We start from the raw sequence: 19,126 nt of genomic DNA, 5'->3' as shown, positions 1-19,126 counted from the left end.
ATGAACCCCCAGGGTTCTGAAACACTGCTTCCCAAAGAGCTGGTAACTCTCACTGTCTGGTAGCTATTGGCCCGTTTGTCAACCTTTTATGTGGTTTGTTTTTGGATACCAAAATCAGTCACCATTTTGTTCTGCAAATCTCTTGTTCTACTTTTAAATCAAATCAAATTGTATTTGTCACATACACATGGTTAGCAGATGTTAATGCGAGTGCAGCGAAATGCTTGTGCTTCTAGTTCCGACAATGCATTAATAACCAACAAGTAATCTAGCTAACAATTCCACAACTACTACCTTATAGACACAAGTGTAAGGGGATAAAGAATATGTACATAAAGATATATGAATGAGTGATGGTACAGAACGGCATAGGCAAGATGCAGTAGATGGTATCGAGTGCAGTATGTACAAATGAGATGAGTATGTAAACAAAGTGGCATAGTTAAAGTGGCTAGTGATACATGTATTACATAAAGATGCAGTAGATGATATAGAGTACAGTATGTACATATACATACGAGATAATTAATGTAGGGTATGCAAACATTATATTAAGTAGCATTGTTTAAAGTGGCTAGTGATATATTTAACATCATTTCCCATCAATTCCCATTATTAGAGTGGCTGGAGTTGAGTCAGTGTGTTGGCAGCAGCCACTCAATGTTAGTGGTGGCTGTTTAACAGTCTGATGGCCTTGTGATATAAGCTGTTTTTCAGTCTCTCGGTCCAGCTTTGATGCACCTGTACTGACCTCGCCTTCTGGATGATAGCGGGGTGAACAGGCAGTGGCTCGGGTGGTTGTTGTCCTTGATGATCTTTATGGCCTTCCTGTGACATCGGGTGGTGTAGGTGTCCTGGAGGGCAGGTAGTTTGCCCCCGGTGATGCGTTGTGCAGACCTCACTCCCCTCTGGAGAGCCTTACGGTTGTGGGCGAAGCAGTTGCCGTACCAGGCGATGATACAGCCCAACAGGATGCTCTCGATTGTGCATCTGTAGAAGTTTGTGAGTGATTTTGGTGGCAAGCCGAATTTCTTCAGCCTCCTGAGGTTGAAGAGGTGCTGCTGCGCCTTCTTCACCACGCTGTCTGTGTGGGTGGACCATTTCAGTTTGTCTGTGATGTGTACGCCGAGGAACTTAAAACTTACTATCCTCTCCACTACTCTCCCGTCGATGTGGATAGGGGGGTGCTCCCTCTGCTGTTCCCAGAAGTCCACAATCATCTCCTTAGTTTTTTTGACGTTGAGTGTGAGGTTATTTTCCTGACACCACACTCCGAGGGCCCTCACCTCCTCCCTGTAGGCCGTCTCGTCGTTGTTCACTGTTGTGTCGTCCGCAAACTTGATGATTGAGTTGGAGGCGTGCGTGGCCACGCAGTCGTGGGTGAACAGGGAGTACAGGAGAGGGCTTAGAACGCACCCTTGTGGGGCCCCAGTGTTGAGGATCAGCGGGGTGGAGATGTTGTTGCCTACCCTCACCACCTGGGGGCGGCCCGTCAGGAAGTCCAGTACCCAGTTGCACAGGGCGGGGTCGAGACCCAGGGTCTCGAGCTTGATGACGAGCTTGGAGGGTACAATGGTGTTAAATGCCGAGCTGTAGTCGATGAACAGCATTCTCACATAGGTATTCCTCTTGTCCAGATGGGTTAGGGCAGTGTGGTTGCGATTGCGTTTATAAATTAAAGGAGTATTTCAGATTAACCAGTCTGCTCCCTACTCTATTTAGTCCTTGGGTGTTGTATATTTTCATCTTTGATATGCTATGAATCGATTTCATGACTAAGAAAATGTATTTAAAGTATCTTCTGAACTTTCCTAATTATTGTTAGTTTAACGGGAAAATATGGAAATGTTTTCCCATTTCTTGAAAAGTTTCTGTTTTGGAGTTAAGAGGTTTTTATCAAACAGCGACAATATCTTCCCGTGTTGTCTGTGTACTGAATAATCTCTCCCTGTGTGTCTGCCTAATGAATAATCTCTCCCTGTGTGTCTGCCTAATGAATAATCTGTCTACTGAATAATCTCTCCCTCTGTGTCTGCCTAATGAATAATCTGTCCCTGTGTGTCTGTCCTATGGGTCTGCCTAATGAATCATCTCTCCCTGTGTGTCTGCCTAATGAATAATCTGTCTACTGAATAATCTCTCCCTGTGTGTCTGCCTAATGAATAATCTCTCTGTGTGTCTGTCCTATGGGTCTGCCTAATGAATCATCTCTCCCTGTGTGTCTGCCTAATGAATAATCTGTCTACTGAATAATCTCTCCCTGTGTGTCTGCCTAATGAATAATCTCTCTGTGTGTCTGTCCTATGGGTCTGCCTAATGAATAATCTGTCCCTGTGTGTCTGTCTACTGAATAATCTCTCTGTGTGTCTGCTCTCTGTGTCTGTCTACTGAATAATCTCTCCCTGTGTGTCTGCCTAATGAATAATCTCTCCCTGTGTGTCTGCCTAATGAATAATCTCTCCCTGTCTGTCTGTCTAGTGAATAATCTCTCCCTGTCTGTCTGTCTACTGAATAATCTCTCCCTGTGTGTCTGTCTACTGAATAATCTCTCCCTGTGTGTCTGTCTACTGAATAATCTCTCCCTATGTGTCTGCCTAATGAATAATCTCTCTGTGTGTCTGTCCTATGGGTCTGCCTAATGAATAATCTGTCCCTGTGTCTGTCTGTCTAGTGAATAATCTGTCCCTGTGTGTCTGTCTAGTGAATAATCTGTCCCTGTGTGTCTGTCTAGTGAATAATCTCTCCCTCTGTGTCTGTCTAGTGAATAATCTGTCTCTGTCTGTCTGTCTAATGAATAATCTCTCCCTGTGTCTGTCTGTCTAGTGAATAATCTGTCCCTGTGTGTCTGTCTAGTGAATAATCTCTCCCTGTCTGTCTGTCTAGTGAATAATCTCTCCCTGTGTCTGTCTGTCTAGTGAATAATCTGTCCCTGTGTGTCTGTCTAGTGAATAATCTCTCCCTGTGTGTCTGTCTAGTGAATAATCTCTCCCTGTGTCTGTCTGTCTAGTGAATAATCTGTCCCTGTGTGTCTGTCTAGTGAATAATCTCTCCCTGTGTGTCTGTCTAGTGAATAATCTCTCCCTCTGTGTCTGTTTAGTGAATAATCTCTCCCTGTGTGTCTGCTCTCTGTGTCTGTCTACTGAATAATCTCTCTGTGTGTCTGCTCTCTGTGTCTGTCTACTGAATAATCTCTCTGTGTGTCTGCTCTCTGTGTCTGTCTACTGAATAATCTGTCCCTGTGTGTCTGTCCTCTGTGTCTGCCTAATGAATAATCTGTCTCTGTCTGTCTGCTCTCTGTGTCTGTCTACTGAATAATCTCTCTGTGTGTCTGCTCTCTGTGTCTGTCTACTGAATAATCTCTCTGTGTGTCTGTCCTCTGTGTCTGCCTAATGAATAATCTGTCTCTGTCTGTCTGCTCTCTGTGTCTGTCTACTGAATAATCTCTCTGTGTGTCTGCTCTCTGTGTCTGTCTACTGAATAATCTCTCTGTGTGTCTGCTCTCTGTGTCTGTCTACTGAATAATCTGTCCCTGTGTGTCTGTCCTCTGTGTCTTTCTACTGAATAATCTGTCCCTGTGTGTCTGTCCTCTGTGTCTGCCTAGTGAATAATCTGTCTGATGGCAGCAGCTGGAGGACCCTGGCCACCACCGTGTGTATTTATGTCCTGCTCAAATTCCTCCAGGGTGGAGGGGCAGGTGAGGAATAATAGGATACTCCGATCACTGTTACCTATTAATGGCTACTGTTACCTATTAATGGGTACTGTTACCTATTAATGGCTACTGTTACCTATTCATGGATACTGTTACCTATTCATGGCTACTGTTACCTATTAATGGCTACTGTTACCTATTAATGGCTACTGTTACCTATTAATGGCTACTGTTACCTATTCATGGGTACTGTTACCTATTAATGGCTACTGTTACCTATTCATGGGTACTGTTACCTATTAATGGCTACTGTTACCTATTAATGGCTACTGTTACCTATTAATGGCTACTGTTACCTATTCATGGATACTGTTACCTATTCATGGCTACTGTTACCTATTAATGGCTACTGTTACCTATTAATGGCTACTGTTACCTATTCATGGATACTGTTACCTATTCATGGCTACTGTTACCTATTCATGGGTACTGTTACCTATTAATGGCTACTGTTACCTATTCATGGCCTATTAATGGCTACTGTTACCTATTAATGGCTACTGTTACCTATTAATGGCTACTGTTACCTATTCATGGGTACTGTTACCTATTAATGGCTACTGTTACCTATTAATGGCTACTGTTACCTATTAATGGCTACTGTTACCTATTCATGGATACTGTTACCTATTCATGGCTACTGTTACCTATTCATGGGTACTGTTACCTATTAATGGCTACTGTTACCTATTCATGGATACTGTTACCAACTAATGGCTACTGTTACCTATTCATGGCTACTGTTACCTATTAATGGCTACTGTTACCAACTAATGGCTACTGTTACCTATTCATGGCTACTGTTACCAACTAATGGCTACTGTTACCTATTCATGGCTACTGTTACCTATTAATGGCTACTGTTACCAACTAATGGCTACTGTTACCTATTCATGGCTACTGTTACCAACTAATGGCTACTGTTACCTATTAATGGCTACTGTTACTAACTAATGGCTACTGTTACCTATTTATGGCTACTGTTACCTATTCATGGCTACTGTTACCTATTAATGGCTACTGTTACCTATTAATGGCCTATTAATGGCTACTGTTACCATCTAATGGCTACTGTTACCTATTCATGGCTACTGTTACCAACTAATGGCTACTGTTTCCTATTAATGGCTACTGTTACCAACGAATGGCTACTGTTACCTATTCATGGCTACTGTTACCTATTAATGGCTACTGTTACCAACTAATGGCTACTGTTACCTATTCATGGCTACTGTTACCAACTAATGGCTACTGTTACCTATTAATGGCTACTGTTACTAACTAATGGCTACTGTTACCTATTTATGGCTACTGTTACCTATTCATGGCTACTGTTACCTATTAATGGCTACTGTTACCAACTAATGGCTACTGTTACCTATTAATGACGACTGGTACCTATGAATGGCTACCGTTACCTATTAATGACCTATTAATGGCTAATGTTACCTATTCATGGCAACTGTTACCTATTAATTACCTATTAATGGCTACTGTTACCTATTCATCGCTACTGTTACCTATTCATGTCCACTGTTACCTGTCTGTTCATGGCTACTGTTACCTATTAATGGCTTCTGTTACCTATTAATGGCTACTGTTACCTATTAATGGCTACTGTTACCTATTCATGGCTACTGTTACCTATTAATGGCTACTGTTACCTATTAATGGCTACTGTTACCAACTAATGGCTACTGTTACCTATTTATGGCTACTGTTACCTATTAATGGCTGCTGTTACCTATTAATGGCTACTGTTACCTACTAATGGCTACTGTTACCTATTAATGGCATATTAATGGCTTCTGTTACCTATTCATGGCTACTGTTACCTATTAATGACTTATTAATGTCCACTGTTACCTATTAATGGCTACCGTTACCTATTAATGACCTATTAATGGCTACTGTTACCTATTAATGACCTATTAATGTCTACTGTTACCTATTAATGGCTACTGTTACCTATTAATGACTTATTAATGGCTACTGTTACCTATTCATGGCTACTGTTACCTATTAATGGCTACTGTTACCTATTAATGGCTACTGTTACCAACTAATGGCTACTGTTAGCTATTCATGGCTACTGTTACCTATTAATGGCTGCTGTTACCTATTAATGGCTACTGTTACCTACTAATGGCTACTGTTACCTATGAATGGCATATTAATGGCTTCTGTTACCTATTCATGGCTACTGTTACCTATTAATGACTTATTAATGTCAACTGTTACCTATTAATGGCTACTGTTACCTATTAATGACCTATTAATGGCTACTGTCACCTATTAATGACCTATTAATGTCTACTGTTACCTATTAATGGCTACTGTTACCTATTAATGACTTATTAATGTCTACTGTTACCTATTAATGGCTACTGTTACCTATTAATGACTTATTCTTGTCTTCTGTTACCTATTAATGACCTATTAATGGCTACTGTTACCTATTAATGGCTACTGTTACCTATTAATGACCTATTTATGTCCACTGTAATCTATTAATGGCTATTGTTACCTACTAATGGCCTATTAATGACCACGGTTACCTATTAATGGCCTATTAATGGCTTCTGTTACCTATTAATGGCTACTGTTACCTATTATTGGCTACTGTTACCTATTCATGGCTGCTGTTACCTATTCATGACTGCTGTTACCAACGAATGCCTACTGTTACCTATTAATGGCTACTGTTACCTATTAATGGCTACTGTTACCAACTAATGGCTACTGTTACCTATTCATGGTTCTGTTACCTATTAATGGCTACTGTTACCTATTCATGGCTACTGTTACCTATTAATGGCATATTAATGGCCATTGCTACCTATTAATGGCTACTGTTACCTATTAATGGCCTATTAATGACCACAGTTACATATTAATGGCCTATTAATAGCTACTGTTAACTATTAATGACGACTGGTACCTATGAATGGCTACTGTTACCTATTCTTGGCTACAGTTACCTATTCATGGCTACTGTTACCTATTCATCGCTACTGTTACCTAGTAATGTCCACTGTTACCTGTTCATGGCTACTGTTACCTATTAATGGCTTCTGTTACCTATTAATGGCTACTGTTACCTATTAATGGCTACTGTTACCTATTCATGGCTACTGTTACCTATTCATGGCTACTGTTACCTATTAATGGCTACTGTTACCTATTAATGGCTACTGTTACCAACTAATGGCTACTGTTACCTATTTATGGCAACTGTTACCTATTAATGGCTGCTGTTACCTATTCATGGCTACTGTTACCTATTAATGACTTATTAATGTCTACTGTTACCTATTAATGGCTACTGTTACCTATTAATGACCTATTAATGGCTACTGTTACCTATTAATTGCCTATTAATGTCTACTGTTACCTATTAATGGCTACTGTTACCTATTAATGACTTATTAATGGCTACTGTTACCTATTCATGGCTACTGTTACCTATTAATGGCTGCTGGTACCTATTAATGGCTACTGTTACCTATTAATGACTTATTAATGGCTACTGTTACCTACTAATGGCTACTGTTACCTATTAATGGCATATTAATGGCTTCTGTTACCTTTTCATGGCTACTGTTACCTATGAATGACTTATTAATGTCTACTGTTACCCATTAATGGCTAATGTTACCTATTAATTACCTATTAATGGCTAATGTTACCTATTAATGACCTATTAATGGCTACTGTTACATATTAATGGCTACTGTTACCTATTAATGACTTATTAATGTCTACTGTTACCTATTAATGACCTATTAATGGCTACTGTTACCTATTAATGGCTACTGTTACCAATTAATGACTTATTAATGTCTACTGTTACCTATTAATGGCTACTGTTACCTATTAATGACCTATTAATGTCCACTGTAATCTATTAATTGCTACTGTTACCTACTAATGGCCTATTAATGACCACGGTTACCTATTAATGGCCTATTAATGGCTTCTGTTACCTATTAATGGCTACTGTTACCTATTAATGGCCTATTAATGACCACTGTTACCTATTAATGGCTTATGCTACCTATTATTGGCTACTGTTACCTATTAATGACCTATTAATGGCTACTGTTACCTATTAATGACCTATTAATGGCTACTGTTACCTATTAATGGCTACTGTTACCAATTAATGACTTATTAATGTCTACTGTTACCTATTAATGGCTACTGTTACCTATTAATGACCTATTAATGTCCACTGTAATCTATTAATTGCTACTGTTACCTACTAATGGCCTATTAATGACCACGGTTACCTATTAATGGCCTATTAATGGCTTCTGTTACCTATTAATGGCTACTGTTACCTATTAATGGCCTATTAATGACCACTGTTACCTATTAATGGCTTATGCTACCTATTATTGGCTACTGTTACCTATTAATGACATATTAATGGCTACTGTTACCTATTAATGACCTATTAATGGCTACTGTTACCTATTAATGGCTACTGTTACCTATTCATGGCTACAGTTACCTATTCATGGCTACTGTTACCTATTCATCGATACTGTTACCTAGTAATGTCCACTGTTACCTGTTCATGGCTACTGTTACCTATTAATGGCTTCTGTTACCTATTAATGGCTACTGTTACCTATTAATGGCTACTGTTACCTATTAATGGCTACTGTTACCTATTAATGGCTACTGTTACCAACTAATGGCTACTGTTACCTATTTATGGCAACTGTTACCAATAATGGCTGCTGTTACCTATTAATGGCTACTGTTACCTATTAATGGCTACGGTTACGTACTAATGGCATATTAATGGCTTCTGTTACCTATTCATGGCTACTGTTACCTATTAATGACTTATTAATGTCTACTGTTACCTATTAATGGCTACTGTTACCTATTAATGACCTGTTAATGGCTACTGTTACCTATTAATTACCTATTCATGTCTACTGTTACCTATTAATGGCTACTGTTACCTATTAATGACTTATTAATGGCTACTGTTACATATTCATGGCTACTGTTACCTATTAATGGCTGCTGGTACCTATTAATGGCTACTGTTACCTATTAATGACTTATTAATTGCTACTGTTACCTACTAATGGCTACTGTTACCTATTAATGGCATATTAATGGCTTCTGTTACCTTTTCATGGCTACTGTTACCTATGAATGACTTATTAATGTCTACTGTTACCTATTAATGGCTACTGTTACCTATTAATGACCTATTAATGGCTAATGTTACCTATTAATGACCTATTAATGGCTACTGTTACATATTAATGGCTACTGTTACCTATTAATGACTTATTAATGTCTACTGTTACCTATTAATGACATATTAATGGCTACTGTTACCTATTAATGGCTACTGTTACCAATTAATGACTTATTAATGTCTACTGTTTCCTATTAATGGCTACTGTTACCTATTAATGACCTATTAATGTCCACTGTAATCTATTAATTGCTACTGTTACCTACTAATGGCCTATTAATGACCACGGTTACCTATTAATGGCCTATTAATGGCTTCTGTTACCTATTAATGGCTACTGTTACCTATTAATGGCCTATTAATGACCACTGTTACCTATTAATGGCTTATGCTACCTATTATTGGCTACTGTTACCTATTAATGACCTATTAATGGCTACTGTTACCTATTAATGACCTATTAATGGCTACTGTTACCTATTAATGGCTACTGTTACCTATTCATGACTTATTAATGTCTACTGTTACCTATTAATGACCTATTAATGGCTACTGTTACCTATTAATGGCTGCTGTTACCTATTAATTACTTATTAATGTCTACTGTTACCTATTAATGACATATTAATGGCTACTGTTACCTATTAATGGCTACTGTTACCAATTAATGACTTATTAATGTCTACTGTTTCCTATTAATGGCTACTGTTACCTATTAATGGCATATTAATGGCTTCTGTTACCTTTTCATGGCTACTGTTACCTATGAATGACTTATTAATGTCTACTGTTACCTATTAATGGCTACTGTTACCTATTAATGACCTATTAATGGCTAATGTTACCTATTAATGACCTATTAATGGCTACTGTTACATATTAATGGCTACTGCTACCTATTAATGACTTATTAATGTCTACTGTTACCTATTAATGACATATTAATGGCTACTGTTACCTATTAATGGCTACTGTTACCAATTAATGACTTATTAATGTCTACTGTTTCCTATTAATGGCTACTGTTACCTATTAATGACCTATTAATGTCCACTGTAATCTATTAATTGCTACTGTTACCTACTAATGGCCTATTAATGACCACGGTTACCTATTAATGGCCTATTAATGGCTTCTGTTACCTATTAATGGCTACTGTTACCTATTAATGGCCTATTAATGACCACTGTTACCTATTAATGGCTTATGCTACCTATTATTGGCTACTGTTACCTATTAATGACCTATTAATGGCTACTGTTACCTATTAATGACCTATTAATGGCTACTGTTACCTATTAATGGCTACTGTTACCTATTCATGACTTATTAATGTCTACTGTTACCTATTAATGACCTATTAATGGCTACTGTTACCTATTAATGGCTGCTGTTACCTATTAATTACTTATTAATGTCTACTGTTACCTATTAATGGCTACTGTTACCTATTAATGACCTATTAATGTCCACTGTAATCTATTAATGGCTACTGTTACCTACTAATGGCCTATTAATGACCATGGTTACCTATTAATGGCCTATTAATGGCTTCTGTTACCTATTCATGGCTACTGTTACCTATTAATGGCCTATTAATGACCACTGTTACCTATTAATGGCTTCTGTTACCTATTAATGGCTACTGTTACCTATTAATGACCGATTAATGGCTACTGTTACCTATTAATGGCTTCCTCTGAGTCTCTCACTGGCTGGATTTGACTCTCTCTCTTTGTCTGTCTGTCTGTCTGTCTGTCTGTCTGTCTGTCTGTCTGTGTCTCCCTGCCTCCCTCCCTCCCCAGGTACATCAGGGTTTATCAGTAACCTGAGGTCCTTCCTGTGGACGCAGGTCCAGCAGTACACCAGCAGGGTGGTTCAGGTCCGTCTGTTTGGTCACCTCCACTCCCTGTCGTTGCGCTGGCATCTTGGGAGACACACTGGGGACGTTCTGAGTAGTGTAGACCGAGGAACATCTTCTATCAACAACCTGCTCAGGTACACCCCCTCCACACACACACTCACCCATATCAGCTCAATCCATCCAATCAGTATCCTGCCACCCTCTCTCCACTCTCTCTCTCATCAGCTACATCATCTTCAGTATCCTGCCACCCTCTCTCCCCTCTCTCTCTCTCCTCAGCTACATCCTCTTCAGTATCCTGCCACCCTCTCTCCCCTCTCTTTCTCCTCAGCTACATCATCTTCAGTATCCTGCCCACCATCGCTGATATAGTCATCGCCATCCTCTACTTTGTATCCTACTTCAGTGCCTTGTTCGGCCTCATCGTCTTCATCTGCTTGCTGATCTACCTCAGTGAGTTGACTGATTCAGGTTTAGCTGATGTGGAATCGCTAGCTAGTTAGTTGTGTGATATCGCTAGCTAGTTAGTTGAGTGGAATCGCTAGCTAGTTAGTTGTGTGGAATCGCTAGCTAGTTAGTTGTGTGGAATAACTAGCTAGTTAGTTGTGTGGAATCGCTAGCTAGTTAGTTGTGTGGAATCGCTAGCTAGTTAGTTGTGTGGAATCGCTAGCTAGTTAGTTGTGTGGAATAGCTAGCTAGTTAGTTGTGTGGAATCACTAACTAGTTAGTTGTGTGGAATCATTAGCTAGTTAGTTGTGTGTGCACAAGTGGTGGCCGTCATGACGTCTCCAGTCCGTAGAACTAGAGTTTCTGTCACCCTCAACGTATTGAACCCGTAGAACTAGAGTTTCTGTCACCCTCGAAGTCTCCAGCCCGTAGAACTAGAGTTTCTGTCACCCTGGATATCTCCAGCCCGTAGAACTAGAGTTTCTGTCACCCTCGATGTCTCCAGCCCGTAGAACTAGAGTTTCTGTCACCCTCAACGTATTGAACCCATAGAACTAGAGTTTCTGTCACCCTCGAAGTCTCCAGCCCGTAGAACTAGAGTTTCTGTCACCCTGGATATCTCCAGCCCGTAGAACTAGAGTTTCTGTCACCCTCGAAGTCTCCAGCCCGTAGAACTAGAGTTTCTGTCATCCTGGACATCTCCAGCCCGTAGAACTAGAGTTTCTGTCACCCTGGACATCTCCAGCCCGTAGAACTAGAGTTTCTGTTACCCCGGACATCTCCAGCCCGTAGAACTAGAGTTTGTCACCCTGGACATCTCCAGCCCGTAGAACTAGAGTTTCTGTTACCCTGGATATCTCCAGCCCGTAGAACTAGAGTTTCTGTCACCCTCGACATCTCCAGCCCGTAGAACTAGAGTTTCTGTCACCCTCGACGTCTCCAGCCCGTAGAACTAGAGTTTCTGTCACCCTGGACATCTCCAGCCCGTAGAACTAGAGTTTCTGTCACCCTGGACATCTCCAGCCCGTAGAACTAGAGTTTCTGTTACCCCGGACATCTCCAGCCCGTAGAACTACAGTTTGTCACCCTGGACATCTCCAGCCCGTAGAACTAGAGTTTCTGTTACCCCGGACATCTCCAGCCCGTAGAACTAGAGTTTGTCACCCTGGACATCTCCAGCCCGTAGAACTAGAGTTTCTGTTACCCTGGATATCTCCAGCCCGTAGAACTAGAGTTTCTGTCACCCTCGACATCTCCAGCCCGTAGAACTAGAGTTTCTGTCACCCTCGACGTCTCCAGCCCGTAGAACTAGAGTTTCTGTCACCCTGGACATCTCCAGCCCGTAGAACTAGAGTTTCTGTCACCCTGGACATCTCCAGCCCGTAGAACTAGAGTTTCTGTTACCCTGGACATCTCCAGCCCGTAGAACTAGAGTTTCTGTCACCCTCGACATATCCACGCTGTAGAACTAGAGTTTCTGTCACCCTCGACGTCTCCAGCCCGTAGAACTAGAGTTTCTGTCACCCTGGACATCTCCAGCCCGTAGAACTAGAGTTTCTGTCACCCTGGACATCTCCAGCCCGTAGAACTAGAGTTTCTGTCACCCTCGACGTCTCCGCCCATATAACTAGAGTGTCTGTCACCCTCGACGTCTCCAGCCCGTAGAACTAGAGTTTCTGTCACCCTGGACGTCTCCGCCCATATAACTAGAGTTTCTGATATGCACCAAAACTTCATACTCAAGAAACACTGTCAATGCCACTGACCCCAAAAAGCCTTTCACCCTGGATGCAGAAAGCAGTGGTATTGACAGTGTTCTTGAGTATGAAGTTTTGGTGCATATCAGTGATGGGTCCTATTCTATGACACAGTGATACTGACAGAGGACAGACTCAGTTTGATGACTTCTTGTAGCCGATAGCAGCGTTAGTAGCGTGACAGATAACGATGCATTGTGGGTGACAGTGGTCGAGGTGTTCAGAGGGTCCCTGGTTTGGAGCCCAGGTTGTCCTCTGAAAGCACATTTTATTCCCCAGCTTTCACCATCCTGATCACTGAGTGGAGGACCAAGTACAGACGAGACATGAACACTCAGGACAACAACGCCAAGTCTAAGGCTGTGGACTCGCTGCTCAACTTTGAGACGGTACTGACTGAACCATATCCAATACCCCCTGCTAACCCCAAACCTAAAATTTACCCAGACCCCTTTTCACATCCCAACCTCCTCAAAAGCTTACTTTTACAGATAAACCCTGTTTTCAGTCAAACCTTTTGTTGCAGGTGAAATATTACAATGCTGAGGGGTATGAAGTGACCTGCTTCGAGGAGGCAATTCTGAAGTACCAGGTAAAAGGATATCGAACATTCCCTGACTTTACAATCTCCAGGTCCTGTTGTTGGGGTATTGACATCTATACAGTCTGAGATTTAGATATTGTGCTCTCCTGATTGGTTGATGTTGAGGTAGCTAGCTGAGGATTGTGCTCTCCTGTCCTGATTGTTTGATGTTGAGGTAGCTAGCTGAGGATTGTGCTCCTCTGTTCTGATTGGTTGATGTTGAGGTAGCTGGCTGGTGATTGTGTTCCCCTGTTCTGATTGGTTAAAGTTGAGGTAGCTAGCTGGTGATTGTGTTCCCCTGTCCTGATTGGTTGATGTTGAGGTAGCTAGCTGGTGATTGGTGTTCCCCTGTCCTGTCTGCAGCAGTCAGAGTGGAAGACCAACGCCTCGTTGGCCCTACTGAACCAGACCCAGAACCTGATCATTGGCTCAGGGCTATTAGCAGGTTCTCTGCTCTGTGCTTACATGGTCACAGAAGGCCAGTTCCAGGTACAGTCTTCTCTACCTTCATATGGGCTCACATCAGACCACATTGGCATCCTCTGATTCCTTCTCTATTTACACGTGATCTCTCTTGATGTTAGTCAGGGTGTTAGTCAGCAGGGTGTTAGTCAGCAGGGTGTTAGTCAGCAGGGTGTTAGTCAGCAGGGTGTTAGTCAGCAGGGTGTTGGTCAGCAGGGTGTTAGTCAGCAGGGTGTTAGTTAGCAGGGTGTTAGTCAGCGGGGTGTTAGTCAGCAGGGTGTTGGTCAGCAGGGTGTTAGTCAGCAGGGTGTTAGTCAGCAGGGTGTTGGTCAGCAGGGTGTTAGTCAGCAGGGTGTTAGTCAGCAGGGTGTTAGTCAGCAGGGTGTTGGTCAGCAGGGTGTTAGTCAGCAGGGTGTTAGTCAGCAGGGTGTTAGTCAGCAGGGTGTTGGTCAGCAGGGTGTTAGTCAGCAGGGTGTTAGTCAGCAGGGTGTTAGTCAGGGTGTTAGTCAGCAGGGTGTTAGTCAGCAGGGTGTTAGTCAGCAGAGTGTTAGTCAGCAGGGTGTTGGTCAGGGCTTTAGTTAGCAGGGTGTTAGTTAGTAGGGTGTTAGTCAGGGTGTTAGTCAGCAGGGATGATAGTAAATTGAATGTGGTTGTGTGTTATTGGTCTGCCCACTTCTCCTTAGGTTGGTGACTATGTCCTGTTTGGCACCTACATCATCCAGCTGTACACTCCTCTCAACTGGTTTGGTACATATTACAGGTGAGATCACCTGGTCTGGAACATATTACAGGTGAGATCACCTGGTCTGGTACAGATTACAGGTGAGATCAACTGGTCTGGTACATTTTACAGGTAAGATCAACTGGTCTGGTACATATTACAGGTGAGATCACCTGGTCTGGTACATATTACAGGTGAGATCACCTGGTCTGGTACATATTACAGGTTAGATCAACTGGTCTGGTACATGTTACAGGTGAGATCAACTGGTCTGGTACATATTACAGGTTAGATCACCTGGTCTGGTACATATTACAGGTGAGATCAACTGGTCTGGTACATATTACAAGTGAGATCAACTGGTCTGGTACATATTACAGGTGAGATCAACTGGTCTGGTACATATTACAGGTGAGATCAACTGGTCTGGTACATATTACAGGTGAGATCACCTGGTCTAGTACGTATTACAGGTGAGATCTACAATCTCACTGTAAGGGAGACAGTCACATGCATTTCGCTATGCCTCCGTTACTGGATAACTCAACATATTCTCTCCACAGACTAATCCAGAGTTCCTTTATTGACATGGAGAACATGTTCAAGATCTTAACAGAACACAGAGGTGAGTTACTCCTGTATCTGAGGGGTAATGAGACGTGTTTATCATTTAAACTGCTGAGGCCATGGTCAGGTTTGTGTTTGTGTCCCCGTCCGTGTGTTTGCCCCTGCTCCTGCCCTCCCTCTCCGTCTCCCTCTCCCCCCTCTCCGTCTCCCTCTCCCCCCTCTCCGTCTCCCTCTCCCCCTCTCCGTCTCCCTCTCCCCCCTCTCCGTCTCCCTCTCCCTCTCCCCCCTCTCCGTCTCCCTCTCCCCCTCTCCCCCCTCTCCGTCTCCCTCTCCCCCTCTCACTCTCCCCCCTCTCCGTCTCCCTCTCCCCCTCACCGTCTCCCTAACCCCCCTCTCCGTCTCCGTCTCCCCCCTCTCCGTCTCCCTCTCCCTCTCCCCCCTCTGTCTCCCTCTCCCACCTCTCCGTCTCCCTCTCCCCCTCTCCCTCTCCCCCCTCTCCGTCTCCCTCTCCCCCTCTCCGTCTCCCTCTCCCCCCTCTCCGTCTCCCTCTCCCTCTCCCCCTCTCCGTCTCCCTCTCCCCCTCTCCCCCCTCTCCGTCTCCCTCTCCCCCTCTCACTCTCCCTCTCCCCCCTCTCCGTCTCCCTCTCCCCCTCTCCCCCTCTCCGTCTCCCTAACCCCCCTCTCCGTCTCCGTCTCCCCCCTCTCCGTCTCCCTCTCCCCCTCTCCCTCTCCCTCTCCCCCCTCTCCCTCTCCCCCCTCTGTCTCCCTCTCCCCCCTCTCCGTCTCCCTCTCCCCCCTCTCCGTCTCCCTCTCCCCCTCTCCCTCTCCCCCCTCTCCGTCTCCCTCTCCCCCTCTCCCTCTCCCCCTCTCCGTCTCCCTAACCCCCCTCTCCGTCTCCGTCTCCCCCCTCTCCGTCTCCCTCTCCCCCTCTCCCTCTCCCTCTCCCCCCTCTCCCTCTCCCCCCTCTGTCTCCCTCTCCCCCCTCTCCGTCTCCCTCTCCCCCTCTCCCCCCTCTCCGTCTCCCTCTCCCCCTCTCCGTCTCCCTCTCCCCCTCTCCGTCTCCCTAACCCCCCTCTCCGTCTCCGTCTCCCCCCTCTCCGTCTCCCTCTCCCCCTCTCCCCCCTATCCCTCTCCGTCTCCCTCGCCCCCCTCTCCGTCTCCCTCTCCCCCCTCTCCGTCTCCCTCTCCCCCTCTCCCTCTCCCCCCTCTCCGTCTCCCTCTCCCCCTCCCCGTCTCCCTAACCCCCCTCTCCGTCTCCCTCTCCGTCTCCCTCTCCCACTCCGTCTCCCTCTCCCCCTCTCTGTCTCCCTCTCCCCCCTCTCCGTCTCCCTCTCCCCCTCTCCGTCTCCCTCTCCGTCTCCCCCCTCTCCGTCTCCCCCCTCTCCGTCTCCCTCTCCCCCCTCTCCGTCTCCCTCTCCCGCTCCGTCTCCCTCTCCCACTCCCTCTCCCTCTCCCCCCTCTCCGTCTCCCTCTCCCCCCTCTCCGTCTCCCTCTCCCCCTCTCCGTCTCCCTCTCCCCCTGTCCCTCTCCCCCCTCTCCGTCTCCCTCTCCCCCTCTCCGTCTCCCTCTCCCCCTCCCCCTCTCCCCCTCTCCCTCTCCCGCTCCATCTCTGTCTCCTGCTCCGTCTCTGTCTCCTGCTCCGTCTCCCATTCCGTCTCCCGCTCCGTCTCTGTCTCCTGCTCCCTCTCCCTCTCCCCCCTCTCCGTCTCCCTCTCCCCCTCTCCGTCTCCCTCTCCCCCCTCTCTGTCTCCCTCTCCCGCTCCATCTCTGTCTCCTGCTCCCTCTCCCTCTCCCGCTCCGTCTCTGTCTCCTGCTCCGTCTCCCACTCCGTCTCCCTCTCCCGCTCCATCTCTGTCTCCTGCTCCCGCTCTATCTCTGTCTCCTGCTCCCACTCCATCTCTGTCTCCTGCTCCCGCTCTATCTCTGTCTCCTGGTCCTGCTCCCTCTCCCTCTCCTGCTCCGTCTCCCGCTCCGTCTCCCTCTCCCTCCCTGAGGCTTGTGGAGGGCCTCTCTGTGGGAAAACTCTCCCCAGTTAGTCTGTCAACTATGGGACTGTAAACTGTGGGACTGTGGGCTGGGAACTGTGGGACTGTGAGCTGTGGGACTGTGGGCTGTGAACTGTGGGCTATGGGACTGTGTGCTGTGGGACTGTGGACTTTGGAATGTGGGACTGTGGGCTATGGGACTGTGGAATGTGGGACTGTGGGCTGTGGGATTGTGGGACTGTTGGCTGTGGGACTGTTGGCTTGGGGTTGTGGGACTGTGGACTGTGGGCTGTGGGGCTATGGGACTGTGGGACTGTGGACAGTGGTGCTGTGGGCTGTGGGACTCAAGGTTGTGGGACTGTGGGACCTTGGGCTGTGGGCTGTGTTGCTGTGTGACTGTGGGACTCTGGGCTGTGGGACTGTGGTGCTGTGGGACTGTGGGACTCTGGGCTGTAGGACAGTGGTGCTGTGGGACTGTAGTGTTGTGGGCTGTGGGACTGTGGTGCTGTGGGACTGTTGTGCTGTGGGACTGTGTGCTGTGGGACTGTGTTGCTGTGGGACTGTGGTGCTGTGGGACTGTGGGACTGTGGTGCTGTGGGACTGTAGTGCTGTGGGCTATGGGACTGTGGTGCTGTGGGACTGTGGTGCTGTAGGACTGTGGACTGTGGGACTTTGGTGCTGTGGGACTCTGGGCTGTGGGACTCTGGGCTGTGGGACTCTGGACTGTGGGACTGTGGTGCTGTGGGCTTTGGGACTCTGGGCTGTCGTGCTGTGGACTGTGGGACTGTGGTGCTGTGGGCTGTGGGACTGTGGTGCTGTGGTGCTGTGGGACTCTGGGCTGTGGGACTGTGGGACTCTGGGCTGTGGGACTGTGGTGCTGTGGGACTGTGGGACTCTGGGCTGTGGGACTTTGGTGCTGTGGGACTGTAGTGCTGTGGGCTGTGGGACTGTGGTGCTGTGGGACTGTTGTGCTGTGGTGCTGTGGGACTGTGGTGCTGTGGGACTCTGGGCTGTGGGACTGTGATGCTGTGGTACTCTGGGCTGTGGGACTGTGGGACTCTGGGCTGTGGGACTCTGGGCTTTGGGACTGTGGTGCTGTGGGACTCTGGACTGTGGGACTGGACTGTGGGACTCTGGGCTGTGGGACTCTGGGCTGTGGGACTCTGGACTGTGGGACTCTGGACTGTGGGACTGTGGTGCTGTGGGCTTTGGGACTCAGGGTTGTGGGACTGTGGGACCTTGGGCTGTGGGCTGTGTTGCTGTGTGACTGTGGGACTGTGGGACTCTGGGCTGTGGGACTGTGGTGCTGTGGGACTGTGGGACTCTGGGCTGTGGGACAGTGGTGCTGTGGGACTGTAGTGTTGTGGGCTGTGGGACTGTGGTGCTGTGGGACTGTGGTGATGTGGGCTGTGGGACTGTGGTGCTATGGGCTGTGGGACTGTGGTGCTGTGGGACTGTGGGACTCTGGGCTGTGGGACTGTGGTGCTGTGGGACTGTAGTGCTGTGGGCTGTGGGACTGTGGTGCTGTGGGACTGTGGTGCTGTGGGACTGTGGTGCTGTGGGACTGTGGGACTGTGGTGCTGTGGGACTGTAGTGCTGTGGGCTATGGGACTGTGGTGCTGTGGGACTGTTGTGCTGTGGGACTGTGGGCTGTGGGACTGTGGGACTGTGGACTGTGGGACTGTGGTGCTGTGGGACTGTGGTGCTATGGGCTTAGGGACTCTGGGCTGTGGGACTCTGGGCTGTGGGACTGTGGTGCTGTGGGCTGTGGGACTCTGGGCTGTGGTGCTGTGGGACTCGG

General features: G+C 46.0%; 1 protein-coding gene across 1 annotated transcript in view; it reads left to right on the top strand.

Annotated features, from left to right (window-relative positions):
- abcb6b (ATP-binding cassette, sub-family B (MDR/TAP), member 6b) overlaps positions 1-19,126 on the top strand; it is a 65,958-nt gene that overhangs the window by 949 nt on the left and 45,883 nt on the right. The window contains exons 2-10 of the mRNA XM_036965263.1: positions 3,602-3,694; positions 10,745-10,937; positions 11,135-11,256; positions 13,287-13,396; positions 13,534-13,599; positions 13,954-14,079; positions 14,736-14,812; positions 15,337-15,398; positions 18,545-18,594. Of these exons, the coding sequence (XP_036821158.1) occupies positions 3,602-3,694; positions 10,745-10,937; positions 11,135-11,256; positions 13,287-13,396; positions 13,534-13,599; positions 13,954-14,079; positions 14,736-14,812; positions 15,337-15,398; positions 18,545-18,594 (899 nt within the window). The remainder of the gene's footprint in view (positions 1-3,601; positions 3,695-10,744; positions 10,938-11,134; positions 11,257-13,286; positions 13,397-13,533; positions 13,600-13,953; positions 14,080-14,735; positions 14,813-15,336; positions 15,399-18,544; positions 18,595-19,126) is intronic.

Source organism: Oncorhynchus mykiss, chromosome 3 (assembly GCF_013265735.2).
Source record: "Oncorhynchus mykiss isolate Arlee chromosome 3, USDA_OmykA_1.1, whole genome shotgun sequence".
Taxonomy (NCBI): Eukaryota; Metazoa; Chordata; class Actinopteri; order Salmoniformes; family Salmonidae; genus Oncorhynchus; species Oncorhynchus mykiss.
This window is presented reverse-complemented; position numbering and strand designations above follow the sequence as displayed.